At 40.1% G+C, this 19,083-nt stretch overlaps 1 protein-coding gene across 1 annotated transcript; it reads left to right on the forward strand.

The window, feature by feature from the left end:
* Positions 1–13,596: 13,596 nt before the first annotated feature.
* Positions 13,597–18,157, forward strand: GLRX (glutaredoxin). Its single transcript, XM_053457709.1, has 3 exons — positions 13,597–13,872; positions 16,658–16,778; positions 18,015–18,157. Exons 1-2 carry the CDS (start codon positions 13,666–13,668, stop codon positions 16,769–16,771), a joined length of 321 nt encoding a protein of 106 aa, XP_053313684.1. The 5' UTR covers positions 13,597–13,665; the 3' UTR covers positions 16,772–16,778; positions 18,015–18,157.
* The last annotated feature ends 926 nt before the right edge of the window (positions 18,158–19,083 follow it).

Below are 19,083 nucleotides of genomic sequence, written 5' to 3' on the forward strand. Positions count from 1 at the left end.
GGAATATATATTAATGTACTTTAATAATCCAATTTTACCTGTGAAAAAGAAAAAAAATATGGAAGCAAACCAATCTGCTGTTTGGCGCTAGTTTGGCTACTTGAAGCAACCAGACACTGGCAGGAAAGTGGTCCCATTTTAAATCCATGGGAATGTTTTTTTTTTTTTTTTCTGTGAATGTGTATAGGGCGTCCTGTTGGAACCCTGGAAATCCCCAGTGAACCAGTGGTGGGAAAACCACTGCACAGGAGATGTGTTCAGCTGGAGGAACCTCCTGCAAGCCAAGGACCCGCTGGCAATGACACAATGTAAATGCATAGAGGAGATTGTGACGACTCCCTCCATGCATTTGCACTTGAAGGAAAGTCATATCATGTCTTGAAGTTTATATGATGGCTAGCGTGTCCATAGACTCGTTTTGAATTACTGTAACAAACCATAGATGAAAACACGCATAGTATATGGGATAAATGTGTTAGAAAACACAATAGAACATAGCAAGGGACTTTCAGTATGTTTTCAATGATTAGAGTAAATTTTATTATGTTAAAACAATTTCTAGTATCTTTTTAAGCAAAAGAATAACTACAAAGATCAATACCAGATACACGCCTGGTAACGCCAGGAAAGGCAATACCTGCACTCATTGAGGTGCTTGTGGACTGACCATCAAACCCTCGTCAGGCCACTATAGTCTACATTCCTGTTGAACAAATCCTGCGGAGATAAGGCCTTCAGTATTGATTTCAATATTTAACTTTTAAAATATTTAAGAGAACAGGGAGTTTGTGTAACTGTCTATTTTTAAATGGTCTTGACCTGAGAGTTTCCAGCTTCTTATATACACTACGCTATCTTGCCCAAACGCTTGAGACGATGCCTACTTGCTGATCTTGTTTGTAACTACCTAATTCTGTTCTGAGGGTGAAGAGTTTGAATTTGGCAACTACAGAATGTGTGTGCCCAAAAATGGCATGTAGTCTTAAAGCACCTGTGTTAAATGCATTGCTTGACGCCCTGAGCCTGGGTAGGAGAGCTGATGGTCTAGTGAGTAATTGCCACTAAACTAAAATTATTTTAGAAATTTGCAGGTGGAACCAATGCTAAAACTGGGAAAATATTTTATCCACCTGTTGCTGTGTAGCATCTTTATTGTTTACTGTTTAAAATCTCACATTCAGTCTATATACATATGTATGTATGTGAAGCGTTTGCCTTTCTAAAGTGTTCTGTCAATGATTGTTTTCTGATGGCTTGTCATTTCCATGTGAATGTCGTATATTTTTAAAAATGAAAATGTATTTGTAGAAGGATCTAAAACATAATTTTTTTTTTGTGGCCTCTTTTTGTAATACAAAAGACAGCAGGGGGTGTGCTACAGTTTCAGCCGGTTTTGTGTAAATTGGCTATCCCATATCAATAGATCCGAAACTTCTGGGAAAATGTTATAGCTCTTAAGTTCTTTTGAAGCCACTCCGTTCTTAAATTAATATAACAGCTTCAAAAACAATAGTTTAGAGGTGCTGGGAAAACTGGGATATGCAATTTAAATTCTGCCTTGCTGCCAACATTTTTTATTTTGCTAAGGACTGCCGTGCCAAAGCAGCCTGGGGTAGAACAAGCTGACCAGTTATTATCCTTGTGAAAATAACTTGGCTTTCGTCCCCCCTCCCCCAAATGCACAATCCAATTAAGCAATGGAAACGTTGTTGTTGCCTAAAAACTTGAAGAGCTGTGTCCTCTGTCTCACACATGTGTCCTTGAAAGTGCAACACTGATCCAATGGCGCTTCTCTAAGTGGCGCTGGATCTGTGTAAAACAATACAAAAGAGTGATTGACGTTTACATTGGCTGTTTTCCCTGCACACATTTGTTTTGCTGATTGTCAGTTCCATACATGCTGTATTAAAAAAAATAAAAAAAATCCAGAAGGTAAAATGGAATTTGGGGTATTTTATCAGCTAATTTTTGAGCCAATGTTACCCCATTGTGGTGTTCATAAATTCAGTTTTAATAAAGTATTAACAGAGTCTTGTGTCTTCATTGTGAAATCAATCTAAAAACAGTCGGTTGGACTTGGGTGGTGGAAAAGTGTTCCCAGGTGCGCTAAATGTTTGACTCAAAGAACGGGTACTGGGTTTGACAGATGCCATGGAATGCTACCTGCCCGATTCCATTGCCAAGGTGAATGAATGATGATCTCCCAGGGATGTTTCATTAAATGTCCCTTAATTCCAGTAAAGGGACACATTTAAGCAGGACTGTGCTTGCTAGGACATGGACGATTTGTCCAGACCTTGCTAATGTTTGGACACAAATCTCTGCAGGAATGTTCAAACATCTAGTGGGAAACGATCCCTGAAAACTAAAGGCGGTTGCAGCAGCTCAGGGATGGGTAACTACCATGACTTTGAAATGAGAAGCTTGAGCAGATGATTAGGGCCATGTAGATTAACATTTTAAGCAATTGTTATGCATGTCCTACTTGAGCCTCCGAAGTTACATTTGAAAAATAAAGTGTTTATATACAAACTTAGGAACTCCTCAGCATCAGTGCAAAAAGATTGTAAGACTAGTATACAGGTATGTTAAAATAATTAATGTGTAGTTGAAACAGAAGCAAACATAATTTGGGTTCAAAACAATCTCGCCAGCTTTTGGTTGCCCACAAGAACTTAAACAAGTTATTGAAGCATTGTGTAATGGGAAGCTTTTGCAGAAACAATTCTCTGTACAGAAGGGGTTAATAGAGAAATAGCAAAAGCAAACACTTTTCTATTTTGACTGTTTACTGTTAATTGCCAACATAATAGTATCCTTAGTGATCATTTTTAATGACTTTATTCCCAACCAGGTACATGACAAATGAAAAAAGCCCTGCGGCAAGCTTGAGTTTCAGGCAAATTAAATACAGAATCCGAAGTATCCCGTCTGACCGCTTTTAGAATAAGCAGGTATGAGATCCCAGAGCAGAATAGAGGGATCTCTGCTGATATACACCTGGTATTTCCCTTAATAGAAGTAATTAATGCTCAAACAAATCAAGTCTGTAATTATTTTATAACTTCCTGGGTGGATTGTGCAGTAATTCATATTCATAACTGAAAAATGCCCTGGCCTTTTCATAGTCACCGGTTTCCTTGTTAAAGCAGATGTGTCATGGTTTGTTTAACTTGTGTATTTAAGGGAAAACCCAGTCTCTCAGGGAGCCCCCTAAACAACCATTGCATATTAGAGAACATTCTTAACTTTTATATGCATTGTTCAAAATTTGGGGGGGGGGGGGTTTGATTACTTACTGTAAAGGGGAAGCTTTAGCTTGCCACCCAGGATTGCTCGTCAAACCAGTGTGGCAGCTGACTGACCATAAGTATAGCATGTGCCAGAAGATGTATGTTTCACCGATCACATTTCCTGCGCAGAAAATAGCTAGGGGATAGGCAAAGGGGCAAATCCATATGAACTGCATTTGCTAGGGAGATGCCACAAATTTATAGGGCACGCTCGGCCATCATATGCATTAACCCCTTTGGGAGCAGGGTTTTTTTTAGTCTATAGTACTATAGTAAAATAGAATTAAAAAAAAAAAAATACAATTTAGCTTAAATATTTAAATCTATATGGTAGGTGCCACAGCTGTTCGGTAATAACTCCTGAATACCTTTGTAACCCGCATCCATCCTTTTCATATTACCCTATACTACATTTTGGTTTAAGTGATATATATATATATTAGGGATAGACCGAAATGAAAATTCTAAAACAAACCCGAAAATTCAGGATTCACTTGGCCGAAAATGACCTTTAAAAAAAATAAATAAATAATAATAAAAAAAAACCCCACACTTATTAAAAGTAAGTAACACACCAAAATTGGGAAAAAAAATGTAATAACATATATATATATAATATATATATATATATACAAGCAATCACATGCCTATCATGCCCAGATGCCAGCATGTACTGGCTGACTTACCATGATAGGAGTGTGAATTTTTTTTTTAACAGCAACCACGCTCCTATTATGCCCAGGTAGCCAGTACACGCTGGAACCCAGGCATGATAGGAGTGTGATTACGGGCCCTCTATGCCATGGTATCCCCCCCCCCACACGCACACACCCACACCGCCACACACACACACCCATGCTATCACACTCGCTTTCACAAACATTCATTCATATACTCATTTATTCCCTTAATCATGCATACTTGCTCATACACCCACCCCAATACCTGAACTGCAGATCTCTCACTCGCAGACTTCTGCAGGGGCCCGGTTGCTTCCCTCTGTGTTTGGCTGTGCGAGCAACTTCTCTTTTCGCGCCCCCCAGGGGAAGAAGGAATGGAGCATTCACAGGACTCCGCTAGGTTCCTGCTTTTCCTGGCCGGTACGAGAGACCCTGCAGGCGCAGTTTGTGTGACCAATGCACCGGTAAGCAGCCTGGCCCCCGCGGACAATTATTTTTGGTCGTTTCTTTTTATTTCTGCATTTTTGCCGATAATGCCCTTTTCGGACGATATATTTCAGCCACCGGTATATCGGTACATCCCTAATATATATGTTGTTTTTTTTGGTTTTTTTACTTTGTTTTTATTTTGTAAATGGGCCAGTTTGGGAGAGCAAGAGATATCCCTTGTAACTGACCCATTGAGCAGCTGCACACCAGGGGGCCTGATTGCCCAGGAAGACGATCTGCCTCCTGGCTCGAGTCAGGGGGGCTGCAGCCTCCTGGTTTAGTCCACCTTGGCCAGAGTACATTGCTCCCTAAATATTAGAATGTGTGTACATGTCTATAAATACATTTTTAAAATACATATCTGCCCCCTGAGCACACACCCTGAAGTGAAAGTGTCCTTGGGCCCAATGTTGGTCTATGTCCCTCCCTTTTAGAAATTAGTTCAGCCCAACATAACCTTCAATCCACAAACAAACCAATTAATTTCCCTGCCAGCCTTAGTGGCATGTTACGTGAGTTAGGTAGGCAGGATTCTAAGAGAAAAGAACAAATACCCCCCAAGGGCTCCTCGTTGTTTTTTTCTGCCTACGTCAGGTAGGAGGACTCTGTCCCTCAATTTGTTGTATTTCTGGACTCTTGGTTGTGTCTTTATGGACTGGCTGAGCCATCTATGTTAAGGGTAGTCTGGGTCCATATAGCCCTGGGTCGCTGGAAGCTACCTACCAACAGATTCATGCTTAATGGCCTTCCACCTCTGAGCCTCAGGGTATCACACAGATAACCTTTTCTCTATCCCCTGAACCTGTATTTCTGGAACCCTTTCAATTTGGCTCAGACTGCAAGAATTCGAAGCAAGAGAATTTCAGGATTCAGTGTTTTTGTCCTATTTGGAAGAAATCAACACCTCTATTGCAGCAGTGAAATCGGCCATGAGTGTATCTCAGGATGAAGCCCCTAAAAAGAAGCCTCCTTCAGGGCCTCTCAAAGTATTTGTCCTCCTTTCCAGTCCATGAGCCACTTGCTGACCTTATTAAGGAAGAACATCTCATCAGAAAATTAGTCCTCTCTAGGAGAACAAGTTTCTGTTTCCTGTCGAACAGCTTCAGCAATGGGAAGCGCCCAAAATAGATGTGGCAGTGGCTAAGAGAACTGCACTCCCCCCTGGAGGACGGCTCTCACTTCTCAGGTCCTATGGATAGAAAAGTAGGCACTGCCTTTAGACACACCTTAGGAGTCTAGGTACATTAGTCATCCTGTATCTTGATGAATGGCTCCTGCATGAAAGCTTACCATTGCTACTCTTAGAACACCTGCAGATCACCCACTTGCTACTCCAACAGCTAGGGCAAATGGTCAATTGGGGAAAATCTTAGCTCGTCCCTTCCAGACGCATCAGCTTCCAGGGAAAGGTACTTCTACCTCAAGCGAAGCAGGAGAAACTAACAAGCCTAATATGTCAGGTTCAGACCTACCTTCCAAACTGCAATGCCACTTCTAGGATGTATGACAGCATGACGATACTCCGGCCCTTTGGGCTCTGGTGCTCATGAGACCTCTTCAGCCTTTTCTACTGTCTCGATGGGATGGACAGACAACATTATTAGAGCATCATGTAAGATAATTCTGTCCTCTCTGTATTGGTGGTTAGAACAGAACCAACTTCCACGGGAGAGATATTGGCTGGCACCTGCACTTCTGCAGATGCCACCAGCTGAGGTTGGGGTGCACACTTTTCGGATCAAACTATTCAGGATGGTTGGGGGAGAGCCGAATTCCATCTCTTGGCAAACTTAGAATCTTTGGTTGGAAGAAAAGGCCCTGGTCTTTTGGCAGCACCTTCTTGCGAACAGAACAGCTCTGATCCGATTAGACAACAGGGAGGTGGTAGCCTCCACAAATCACCAGGGAGGAACAAGGAGATCAGGCCCTCCTAAAGGTAGCGCTAAGCATATATCATTGGGCATAAAAGTGCCAAGTCTCTCTTTTGGCCCATCATATCAAAGGAGCAAATCCGCATAGGCGGATTTGTTAAACCCAGGCGAATGGTCCCTGCACAAAGACGCTTTTCAGCAACTGAAAGACATAAGCCAACTGGAAATTTCACAGTTTGGACAGGGCATCTACAGAGAATGGTCTTTGGGGTTCAGAGAAAAAAAATGCATTTGTTTTGGAGGACATTAGAATGATATCTGGGATATCCCACCTGCCTGAATTTTGTTGATGTCTTAGTATGCTTTTCCCATGTAATGTGCCACCAGCTTTGGCAGGGAAACATAGATTCTACTTACCAACTCTCTTCCTGCTATTACCTTGGTGGCAGTTTTTCTTCCTTCTTATTTACATTATTTTGTCATTCTTGCAGCATAAAGTATAACTTAGTCTTCTTTTTTATTCAGTGAGGAGCCCTTGAGGGTTGGGGGTATTTTTACTTTTCTTTTAGAGTCCTGCCTACCTATGAAAGAAAAATCTGTCTCCACCAAGGTAATTGAAGGGAAAAGAGAATTATCGGTAAGTGGAATCCATGAAAATTAAAAGTTTTCTCTTTTATTTTGTTTCATTTGTGCTCCTTCTTCATTTTAGGACATTCATCTGAATTAACAAATGCAACAAAATGTGTTAAAATTAGTATTATCTGAATGTACCAGTCTACTAATTATACTACACATTTTACACATAAGTCAATGAGTGACTTGCACAGAAATCTGACAACAGAGGGAGTGGGGCACTGCAGCTTCTCCTAAAGTAGTGTTTTTTTTTCTTTCTGGTAAATATTGCACCATAATGTTCCTTCAATACATTCTTCATTAGTGGATGGATGATGCATTGTGGTGTCCCTTTAATGTATAAGCTGACATGTCATTAATGTAATATAATTAATATAACGAAAGCATATTATCTTATAGTTTTGTTGCCACTCAAGTTTTTGTGATTTTACTACTTAGCAGGAACCCTAACTTGATAGAACATGTTGCGTGTACATTCATCCATTCACTTGACAATGGAATGGTTAAACGATGGCATATGAGTCATGTATTTTTTTCCAAAAGGAAATCTTCAGGCCAGTGTTGTGTGTTCTACAGCTGCCTGTGTATAATCATTTATCGAGATGAGAGCTCTAACAGAATGTTATATGCCAGGGATCAGAAAGGCACATTATTTTATGAGTCACTGGATGAGACACGACTGCCAAAGAACACAATATCCACAGTTCATTTGTTATATTTGTTGAATTGGAGCTACGGGAAACCAATGAACCCCTCAATATTTTAACAAAGCCGACTGTTCCAGCAGAGCGGTCCCTATATCTAACTCATTCCTATATTTAATTGGAAACCACTGGTAATGTACAATTTTTTTCCAGTTTTCCTTGTGTTTCCACATTTCCCCCATTTCTTGACGTGCTAAGTCAAGAAAATTATATTTTCCAAACTTTTTAAATGAACTTTGGTAATACTATGGAAACCAATTTAATGTATATAACAACAGCTGTCTAAAGATTACAGTTACCCCATTTAACTTTAAATACTCAAAACAGGACAAAAGTTCCAAGCATTGTATATCTTCATATGCTGGTTATTAAAGTTAAAGCGTCATTTAAATATTTTGCTGAAAGCCATTTTTCAGTGTTTGCTGATAGAACAAAAGTGTAAATATAAATAATTTGGTAAAGGATGTCTCTTTATGGAGTGCAGTCAAAGCCGGATTTAGATTCTATGCGGCCCAAGGCAGGCTACCAAACTAATGCTAACCTGCTTACGGCAGTAAACAGAATTCATCGTTTGCAAGGAGTCGAGGCCACACCATGAGTTATTATCAGGCCTAGGGGGCATCTACCAGTGCCCATACTTGGGAACTTTCCAGAGCAGGCTACCTAGAGCTCTACGTTTTCTTCAGGAGTTGCTTCATGAAGGGACAGGGCGAGCATTTAGTGTGTAGGGATTGGGGGTAGTAGGCAGGGAAAGGGGCGGCCAAACACAGAAGAAGCTGACCTGGACATCTGGGGAGGCAGAGATTCACCCAGAGAGTTCCCTTGTATGCCAGTTTCCCCTGCCCTTTGAAAACATTCTGACATTGTCACCACACTATTCTGAGCATTCCTTGCGCTCAACATCTGTAGGGGGTCCTGCATGGTTGTCCAGTGGTGTGGGAGTAGAGATCTGCCTCTCCTAGGACATACAAGTCAGTACTTGCCATAGGTAAATGCTGGGGAGGGTTTTCGGTGTCACTGAATGCCTCGATATCAAGGCATTTCAGCAACACCATTTGAGCATCTTCTCCTAAGCTCTTTTAAAGCATATTGTATATGGTGCGCATGGACGCTCCGATAAGGAATCACCCGGGGTGCCTGGAGCACTTTTAGGTGTTGTTGAATGCCTTGACATCAACACTGTTTGACAGCAACACTGGCTGTTTTTTCATGATGTGGCAAGTCTCATGGAGAAAATGTTTTTCTTCTTCGGCATAAAACAAGGTTGTTTATACTAATGTACATGAGCACTGACAAAAACCTGGTTTTATCTTATTTTGCGCCATAAAGCATCTTCAGGTTGGATGCTGTCATTACTTAAACACCACTCACAAATCGCTACCATGCAGCCATCTGTAAACACGTAATACAAACATTATAGCTGTTTTAACAAACAAAACAGCGCAGTATTTTGACTTACTTTTCATTTGATGCTGGTAATAAAAAAATGATCAGAGTTCTCCTTTAACAACTCTAAATGCAGTATTGCCCTGCATTGGCAAGCAGTTAGGCATACACTGGCATCCAGGGGTCATCCTGGGGGTAGTTGTGCCTGGGTGCAGTATTTCTCCAGCAACACCCACTCACTATCTTCCTCTCTCCTCTCTTGGACCATTAATCGTTGGCTCACCCTTACACTCTAGTAATATAAACTGAAGCACACACACCCATGATAACACCATACACTGACACCCACATACACATGTTGACACCAAATGCAAACACACACACCCTCATGATAAGACCATACACTTTACAGTAAGATGCACACATGTATACTAACAGCACCCTCTCATACGCTCACACTTACATATACCATGCAAACACATGCATACATATACATATATGCAGGGCTAACATAAAGAGCTCTTCAGTGACCTGTTCGTTAACAGAAATGTACAAAGAACAAGAGGTCACCCTCTGAGACTGGAAGAGCGGAGATTTCATAGACAACAAAAGAAGGGATTCTTTACAGTAAGGACCATAAAGGTATGAATGAAATTCAGAGGGCGTTTTCCATTTGGAAATTAAATTCACTGTCACTCACGCTCATTCAGTCTCTCACATTCACTCTTACGCTCTCACTCTCCCTCACACCCTCTGTCACTGTCTCCCCTGCCAACTGCTTTTGTGTCCTTTTTTTACGCAGATCCGCTTCTTGTCTTGCCTCTTCTTGTCCTTCACGTCATCTGCCTTCTTTCTTGGTTCCCTTCTCCCCGCTATCCACTGCGGTATCCAGCGGTTGCAGCGCTTCTGCAAAAGGGCAGATCCTCCGCACACATCCTCTCCCCCGATTGGAGGAATAGATAAGAGGCTGTCCCCATGGGGCGTTCTGTGGATCTGTCTACATTATTCTGACCTCTTGGAATACTTCTGGAAAATGGCAGAGCCACGGCATTGTTTTGTTGGTGTCCGCCTCGTTTTTGGACATTTGTACAAAATAGGCAAATTATATTAACATTTAAATTTTTACGAATCCAAATGCACAACTCTAGCGTGCAATTTGATAGCACTACATGAATTATATATATATATATATAGCAGCAGATGTTGTTATTACTAACTTTAAAGTAACTATTTGGATTCCGAGAAACAGTATCGGTCCCAAATAATGTCCCCCCTTCCTGAGAGAGTGTCTGTATTTGATAACATATTGGAATTACACCACGCTTCGAGTATTTTCGTCCACGTATCCACAGGCTGCATGGGGAAAAGTTTCCTGCTTTAGCTGGATTATATTGCCATCTAGTGGAATATATTGGGAATTGCGATCACTCTAAACATTAGAAACATTGCAAAATTATTAAAAGGATACTACTTGCAGAGTAAGCTCTCATTCAATATAATGCCTTTGTGAAACTAAAATAAATGTAAAAGATCTGTTTTTTTATTTTTTGATGGAAAACATAGGACAGATAATTAAAAGGTTTATGCTCTAGATCAGTGCTTTCTAAAGTGGGCAATACTTCCCCACTGGAATGATCCAAGGGGGCAGAAGTAGCCTTGGGTGCAATTAGGGGCATTGAATAAAAATAAAGGGGCGGTGGAAGCATGAAGAAAGAAGAGAAGGACATTTTGAAAAACCGTTCATACGTTTCATAGTTATAGTGAAGTCATAGTGATTACTTTATTTTCCAAATAAATGCACAAAATGCAAGTTATAACCCAGTGCTTCCCAAACTGGGTGATATCGCCCCCCCGGGGGGCACTGGAATGAGCCGGGTAGATTTCCAGGGGGGAGCTGAGTAATTTTTTTCTGAAAAGGGGTCAAATACGTTTGGGAACCTCTGCTCAGATTGCTTGCAACCCGTGCTCTCTTTACCTAGTGTATCGCTTTGTCTTCTTAGTCTGTCAATTTTAGTTTTGTCTTATCCCTTGAATATATGTATTGTGAGAAGCTCTGCTTAAATTGTTGGCGCTCTATAAATAAAAGATAATAATACTTGTCCTTGCTGATTTACTGTTTCCCACACATCAATAGGTTGTGCTAAAACGCATTCAAACCTATGCATGCGCAGTAACATTATGTAATATTATGTATCAATGAGTATGGGTAGGTTCTAAACAGTTAACATTCCTTTTATGTGCTAACTATTGTGATGAAAGTGAAAATATATGAGTGGGCAAGAAATATTCCCTATAGAAATGACTGTGAATGTGATATGGTTATATATATATCTTAATGTAACTCCTAGTTCAGGGTCATACGATTGAATGTAGGAATCATTTTCATTACATTTATTTATATAGTGCCAGCAGATTCTGTAGCGCTGTTACAAACAGTGGAATAATTTAAAATTCGCACACAACAAATGGGTACAAAATGAGAGGAGGGCCCTGCTCTTATGAGCTTACAATCTAGTCAGTTGTGCATACGTGTAGGGACATAGTTACCTCGGGTGCTCCCCTGGGCCTGACCCTGGGCATCCCCAGCCCACGACCATCATCTTCTCTACAGAGCGTCAGGATATGATCTTATATCCCAACGATCCGTGACTTAAAGGCACAAAACGCCTTTTGAAGCGGTGTAACTGGTTGTGGGACATCGGAGGGGCTGATCGCCCAAGATGGCAATGTTCTCCCTGTTTTTTGTGCATCAATTGTTGCCCTAGGCCTGGACCAAGTCAGCCTAGGCCAACATCTGTCACTGCATATTCTAGGGTATAAGCTTTTGTTTCTTTAAGTCAAATTTGTTATGTTACGCACCACCGGTTATGTCCCATTGCACAGCGCTGTGGAATATGATGGTGTGGTAGAAATAAAATATAAAAATATTTTTTAGCTGTTAAACATATTAAAACACCCTTGCGTTTAAGGGGAAGTTGAAGCTCCAGAGTTGCAGGGCACCATCGCCTCCAGTGTCTGGTTTTCACATCACTTTTGGTTGTTTGCAGCCATTCAGTGGCAGGAAAGCAAAATGAATTTGATTGCTTTCTGTGGATACATCTCCAAAGCCTGGTACATATCACCAGCAAGCCAAGTAGACGGGGGGGGGGGACGTGCATAGGGGAATTCTACTGAATCCTTCCATGCATTTGCAAGGGGCGGGGGGTATGATTTAAAATGGAAAGTCAGCTGTAATATGCATTAAAGTGAATATAATGGCTGGAGTGCCTCTTTAATTGATTTTGAATTGAGATGCCTGTGCTCAAGGTAGCCAAAAAACATGGCCTGGAGTTGAAAATGAAAATGTGGCTTGCGTTCCTTCAGACGGAATAAAAGGCATCTGTGATATAAGCTGCGGCGTGCGGGATTCTTTATCCTGGAACATATACTGTAGCTGAACGGGCTTATTGTTTGCGCTCTATGAGTCACCTAGCAATGTGCCAAATCCTACTCACACACGGCCACACACAATCTTTCATGAACGGGTGTTCAGCACTGGCTACAACGTGACTCTTGGGTAACAAAGGGTCACGACAGCTTTACCTTCCCCGTCTGCTTACTCACCATGGAGCAAACATTTCACCGTAAAACCAAGTGGGAATATCAGTTTAGCAAATGTATGTACATAGCTGCAGCTTGCTTGGAGATATTAGCCAAAATGTTTTCTGGAGTTATGTAACATTGAGGGGTATTCTTAATAACCTTTTTTTTGCAGCTTACCAGAAGTGCTTTCTTGCTTATTTTGGGGAATTCTCCCCTTTTGTGTCTCACAAAGGAACGCAAACAATTTGCATTCTCTAAGTGGAACAGCCTCTCATCAGAGGTAGTTGAAGCTGATGTGTTGGATAGACATTAAATGTAGCTTGATTCTAATCTGAGTCTCTACGTCAGGAAAAACAGGCAGATTAGATGGGTTTAATGGTTCTCATCTGCCGTCAGATACTATAATATATTTTTTCTGGGGCGGGCTGTCAAAAATTAAAAGGGAACTCCTACCATACATTTCTATGCTTTTATTATTGTCCTATGGTTATAATTATTTTTATACACAACAAAAAAGTAATTTTACAATTTATGTATTATTTATTAATTACCGGTATATATTTTATTATTTTATGTGAGTACTCAATTACCCATGATCCTCCGAGAGTTCTCAATCTGAGACTCTTGGAGATTGGAGCACGACACTGACTTGACCACATGTGACAAAGCACGCAGTGTAATCATGTAATATTAATGCCACAAATGGCATCAAACAACATTATATTGTATCAAAGCTAGCGATCGCTAGGTACCCTACTGAAAATACAAATCTAACAACTACAGAAAATAATCAGGCGCACCAGGTGGGCCGAACGGTTCTTATCTGCTTAGGCGAGTTTCAGGCGAGTATGGAAAGGATAGTGTTAAAAGAATAAGACTACTGGGAAATAAGAGCTGGCTGGCCGGCAGCATGTCTAACCCCCTTGGCTACTCCTCCCTCTCCATAAGTAGCAGTTACACAAGCAGTTCCTTATCATACTCAACCTAGGCTACTTTTCACTTGCCGCAGATACAATTGTTACGGAAAATGGCCCAGACTTTTGTAGAAAGCAAACTTAAAGCCTCTAAGGTAACAATGTTTGAAAAGCCTGCGTGTCCCTATTGTGTCAGGGCGAAGGGGATATTACAGAAATACAAGTTTAAGGAGGGCCATCTGGAAATTGTTAACATAAGCAACTTGGACATCGTGGCAAGCGTTCAAGATTATTTTCTGCAGAAAACAGGAGAAAGAACGGTGAGCCCATGATTTTATTATCTGCTTAGTGAGGGTTTATCTTATCCTTTAATGCTTTCGGTTCTGGAGGAAATGATTATCGTGTTCATTGATCCAGATTACTATATCTCAGAAATGTAGTCATTTCAAACGAATTGCCTTGTAAGTGGTTGCTTTACATAATATGCTTTACTATCATTAACATTTATTTATAAAGCACCAGTGATGTATACGGTACCCTACATATTGCATGGGGTATTATGCAGTCACATTGGTATCACCACGACTGGTGATTATTCCACAATAGAGGGAGCGAAACTGTGCGCATTCCTATCATTTTAGAATTAAAACAACACTGTTATGGTTTTTAGATGCTTGTCTTAAGTTGGTATTTGTAATATTCTGGAGGTTGGTTGTGACTCCCTGTAATTGCCAAGTACACCAGCTGCAGTCTCATACACAGACCTATAGCTTTCTAGCTTCTGGGTTTTGAGTCATGGATACAAATCTCTTTACGTTGAGCATCACAGAAACTTATGGATCTTCCCCTAAGTTGGAGTTCAGTTGGAGGGTTAGTTTTGTCTATGTTTCAAGTTGGACAAATGCACAATGGGGTCTATTCACTAATGGGAGAATTATTCAACACTTTCAACTTCACCATCCATTACGAAGGACCAACACGACCAGCTAAAAGACCTGAGCTGACCCTGTATAATGTATAGTTCAATGGATGTGGAGACTTGAAGAAATTTCACTGATTTAACTAAACATTATCCAGGGACAACTAATAGCTTCCTCCAGCAGAAGCTCACATAATGTACAGTAAAGTCAAGGAGCTGAAATACAACTAAACAACTCAAAAACACTTTGGGCTCAAATCCCCCCTTGATATAGTAAGAGCAGTTTGCTGTTAATAGTTCCGCCAAGTGTTTTTTTGACAGTTTTTTAAATAAGTGTACACTTAATCATTGGAGCTCACTGGGAATGTTCGGTTTCAACCAACATATAAAATTATTACTTTTTACTAATGGTGTATGCATGTTTTCACTGAATCTGAGGGTTTTCTACTGATGTCTGTCATAGCGATGACCATGGCAACTCTTTTTCAGTAAAAGAATGAAGCTTACATCCACCCCCAGTAAAAAAAACTCCAAGAAGTATTGCACGGTAATGTTTGCAAGCTGTATTCTGTTGCTAACACAGCCATTCCTTAACAAACGGTAATGGGTGACAAGTGACAAGTGACAAGTGATCAACTCTACTTCCTTTTGAATTGTCGCTCCACCTCAATGCTAAGTCATCATTGTGGCCGCTAAGAGCAATTCTTTTGTCTGCCTGCGGACTGCAAGGGGGGGGGCATAGGGGCTCTAGAAAGTGTGAAGTTTGTGCTGATTTAGACCCTCAAATTCCAACTGCACTGTGATTTCACTATTTTTCTTTTGTCTTAACGTTCATGTTGGAAACAGGGAATTTGACGGCATCTAGTCTGATGTGAAGACTTAAATCTTAATCAGTCCTTGGTCTGGAAACATATAAGATTATCTGATGTATATTTAAGTTCCTTTACTTCACTTTTGATGGGAGGCTGGTCTATTTGTCTGCCATGCTCTCCGTAATGTAAAACTTTCTACATTACATCTAAGCTTCTGACCATCTAGTTTTAGATGATGACCGCGTTTCCAACAATAGGTTGCACACAAATTCTATCCTGCTACAAAGACGTGGTTTAAAAATATCCAAAGATATTCTGATAGTCTTCCTGGCTGTTAATATAATTCACATACAAATGTAATATTTATACTGAATATATTCTGCTCAGCATATAGATAAAATATCTGCCTAAGCCGTAAATCTGTTAAAAAATACATGCAATATATATGCAATGGGGATTGATCTTCATTTAAAATGGATAATATTAATTTAATAATAAATAATCATTAATAATTCCAATTATGTATTTATCTGCAACTGATTTATTTTTAATATTTTTAAATTGATGTTAATAGTGGTGGAGCTGCATGGTTTGTGATTTAGCTCCCCCACTAAACTCCAAATAAGCAAAATGGGATTCAAGAGTGCGAATGATAAAATAATAATAATAAAACAAAAATAGAATAAAAAAAACACATTGAAAGCAATAAGAAGTTAATCCTACTAAGCGATTCAATGGGATATGTATGAAGTTTTTACACATATTATAAAAAATCTTTTTCCAGGTGTCTAGGCAGAAATGTAATTCACCAGTTAAGAACATACTCCTAGCTCCTAGCTTCATGTCAGATTTCTATCGCTTTCAAGATCCTTACAATTAGCAAGCAGTTGAAATAACATTGATTCAGCTTAATTACATGATACGTTTCTAATAGCGAACCAAGAAAAATTTTAATTCTCTGTTAACCATAATATTTGGGGGTCTGTGTTCTATGACTAAAATTGCTTTCTCATTAGTATGAATTTAGCATGTGATCTGCTTTTTACTGCAAAAATCTAGCTTTTTAGGATTTCTGAAGTGTATTGGAATTAGTTAAAATTCTGCTTTTAGGACTTTTTTCCTTTAAATTAACTTTGGAATATTTAGTTTAAAATGAAAAATATGGGATATAATACTAAATTAAACAAAGTTGTGTGTCTTTAGCAGTATCAGATGAAAATAATGAGAATATTACTTTTCTGTGTCTGTGTATGCCATTATGTAACGTTTTATTGTATCATAAAAAATGTGTAATTCATATATTTTATGAATGATCTGAGGACACGTCTATAAATTTCAAACAATATAGTAAGCATGACTTCTTATGCTGTTTAGGTGCCACGGATATATATTGGAGAAAAATGCATTGGTGGATGCTCTGATTTGGTTCCTCTGGACAGCAGTGGAGAACTGGAAAAGATGTTGCAGTCAATCGGTGCCTTGCAGTGATGATATGGTAAATGATGAGAGTTTGTTATGCCAATTTTATTAATTGAAATGAATGTCTGGGGAAAAAAAGGAGGAGGTCAAGACGAAACAAATGAAAACAAAGCTGAAAGTTCAGAATCTTTGTTTGAATCTAGTTTTCCGCGATCACTGTCACACTCTCTTTTACTCTCTGTCACATTCTCTCTCAATGTCTCCCCACCTTCTCCGTCTCCATTTCCACAACTCCGCTTCTTCGTGTTCTCTGCTTCTTCATTTTTCTTTCTTCTCCAGTGATCCTCTTCTCCTGGTGATCTGCTGTGTTACCCTGGCCCTTATGGAGCCCTTCTGCATGAGGACAGAGCCTCGGCGCACACTATGGGGAAAACCTATCCCCAATTGCGTTTCTGTGCTTCTCTTTCTCTGCAGAATCGTTTACATTATTCTGGTCTCCTGGAGCACTTCTGCGTCAGGGCAGATCCTCGTTACACACCAAGGGGACACGGGCGTAGGAACAGTTGAAGTAACGTTGCTCTGCTCCTCCGCCGCTGCGTTCTGCACTTCACCGAGCTGCCTCACCACGAGGATCCTGCTCCTGTTGCTGCTTGATTTGCTTAGAGAAACACAGACTCAGGGGCAGGATTGAGGAGAAAACAAAAGAGGGGCTGAATGTCTTGAAGGACAGAATGCAAATTATTTTCCTGTTCTTCAAGAACTGTTTTTTAGGGGTTCCTACGCACATGCAAGGGGGAGTGCTCCAGCAGGCCCGAGTAACACAGGGGATCAAGAATCGAGAATAAGAATATGAGCTGTTTAGACACCTAGAAGGCAGGGGGATACTAAGAGAGGGAGTATGAGAGTGAGTGGCAATTATTTTTTTTTCCAAATTAAAAAATCCCTCCAAATTTGTTGTCCCTAAAGGAATGGACTTAATCGTTTTGGATCCATGAGCACAAGTCTAATGGAAGATATCATGTCAATAACTTAAATATTCTTTAAGACAGGTCATTCGAGTTTCTCCTCCGAGTATGGCTGAATCAGCTCTGTACAAATCTCACTGATACAGCTATTTCTTCCTAATGTACTGTATATTAAATGCAGTGAAATGAAACATTAGAACTCCCTAAACATATGAATAAACCCCTAAAGCTGAAAGCTTGCTCTCTGCTCGCTGTGTCCCCCAGAGAATCGTAGTAGCTGTGGTAGTCATGATGGAACCCATCCAACTCTTATTAAATTAAACATTTGTTTTCTGTTTCTGTTGCAGAGAAATTCAGAATACAAAACCTGATACTTCTTTACTCCCAGTTCTCTATTAGCAGATGTGCTATAAGTGACTCCAGAAATGTGTGAATATGCCTTGTATCCTGTATAGTCATTCATAATAAATTGTGTTGCCATCTGTTTGTATATTGCTTGTCATGCTGTGTGTCTGTGTACTGTTTAATGCCTAGATAACCAATATATAGTATCTAGATCAAGGGTCCAAACAAAGGCCAAGTGAGGGTTATGGGACATGTAGAGGGTTGGACACTGTGGCCTTGTGGACACTGTGGCCCTACAGATGCGTAGAACAGTATTTCCCCCATTGGGCTCTCTGCTTCTCCACTAGTTTAGCACTAGTGCTGGCGGGATTCAGCAACAGCCAAAGTGCTACCTGCTGTATACCCTTTTACCTTTATGAGGTAAAGTGTTCTTAAAAAATGTTGCAAGTCAATTTCCGTGGAATGGGTCATTCTATGGGGCCTCCGAAAACCTGCTTATAATGGGTTTTTACTCAGTGATATAGTTCTTTGGTGTTTGCAGTATTGCAAGGTAAACCATATAATAATGTACCTTTTTTAGCAAGTCAGTCTTCCTATATAAATAGTCCACCTCTTTCTTATTGTTAAACATCAACCTAAGGAAGCATTTTTTCTTTTTAATAACAATCAATATTAGACAGAACCAACAACTCATCCCATTATGTTTGAACAGAAATTGGGAAATACATTTGAGTATGACATATAAGCTTTGAGTGAGTACACAGGCTATAAGACAAGATGCTCCACCAATGTCTTGCAAAACTCCATTGCCACCTCTTCAGAGAGAGAGAGAGACTATTTCTCTATCTGGAGGCAATGTGAAATGTATGCAACTTGGCAAAGTAAGACTTTTAAAGAACAGAATGAAAACAGAATATTATTAAATATTTGGACACTAAATCCAAACTAAAGGCAAAGTTTCAGAGACTGGGGAAATTGTTGCCTATGCGACATTAACTTAAACAATTTGCTTGGTCTGCCTCCAAACCTGTGGCTGCCTTTCGCAGTGTTAAATGCTTTTACTAAATACTG

The sequence above is a fragment of the Spea bombifrons genome, chromosome 1, assembly GCF_027358695.1.
Source record: "Spea bombifrons isolate aSpeBom1 chromosome 1, aSpeBom1.2.pri, whole genome shotgun sequence".
In the NCBI taxonomy this organism is placed as follows: Eukaryota; Metazoa; Chordata; class Amphibia; order Anura; family Pelobatidae; genus Spea; species Spea bombifrons.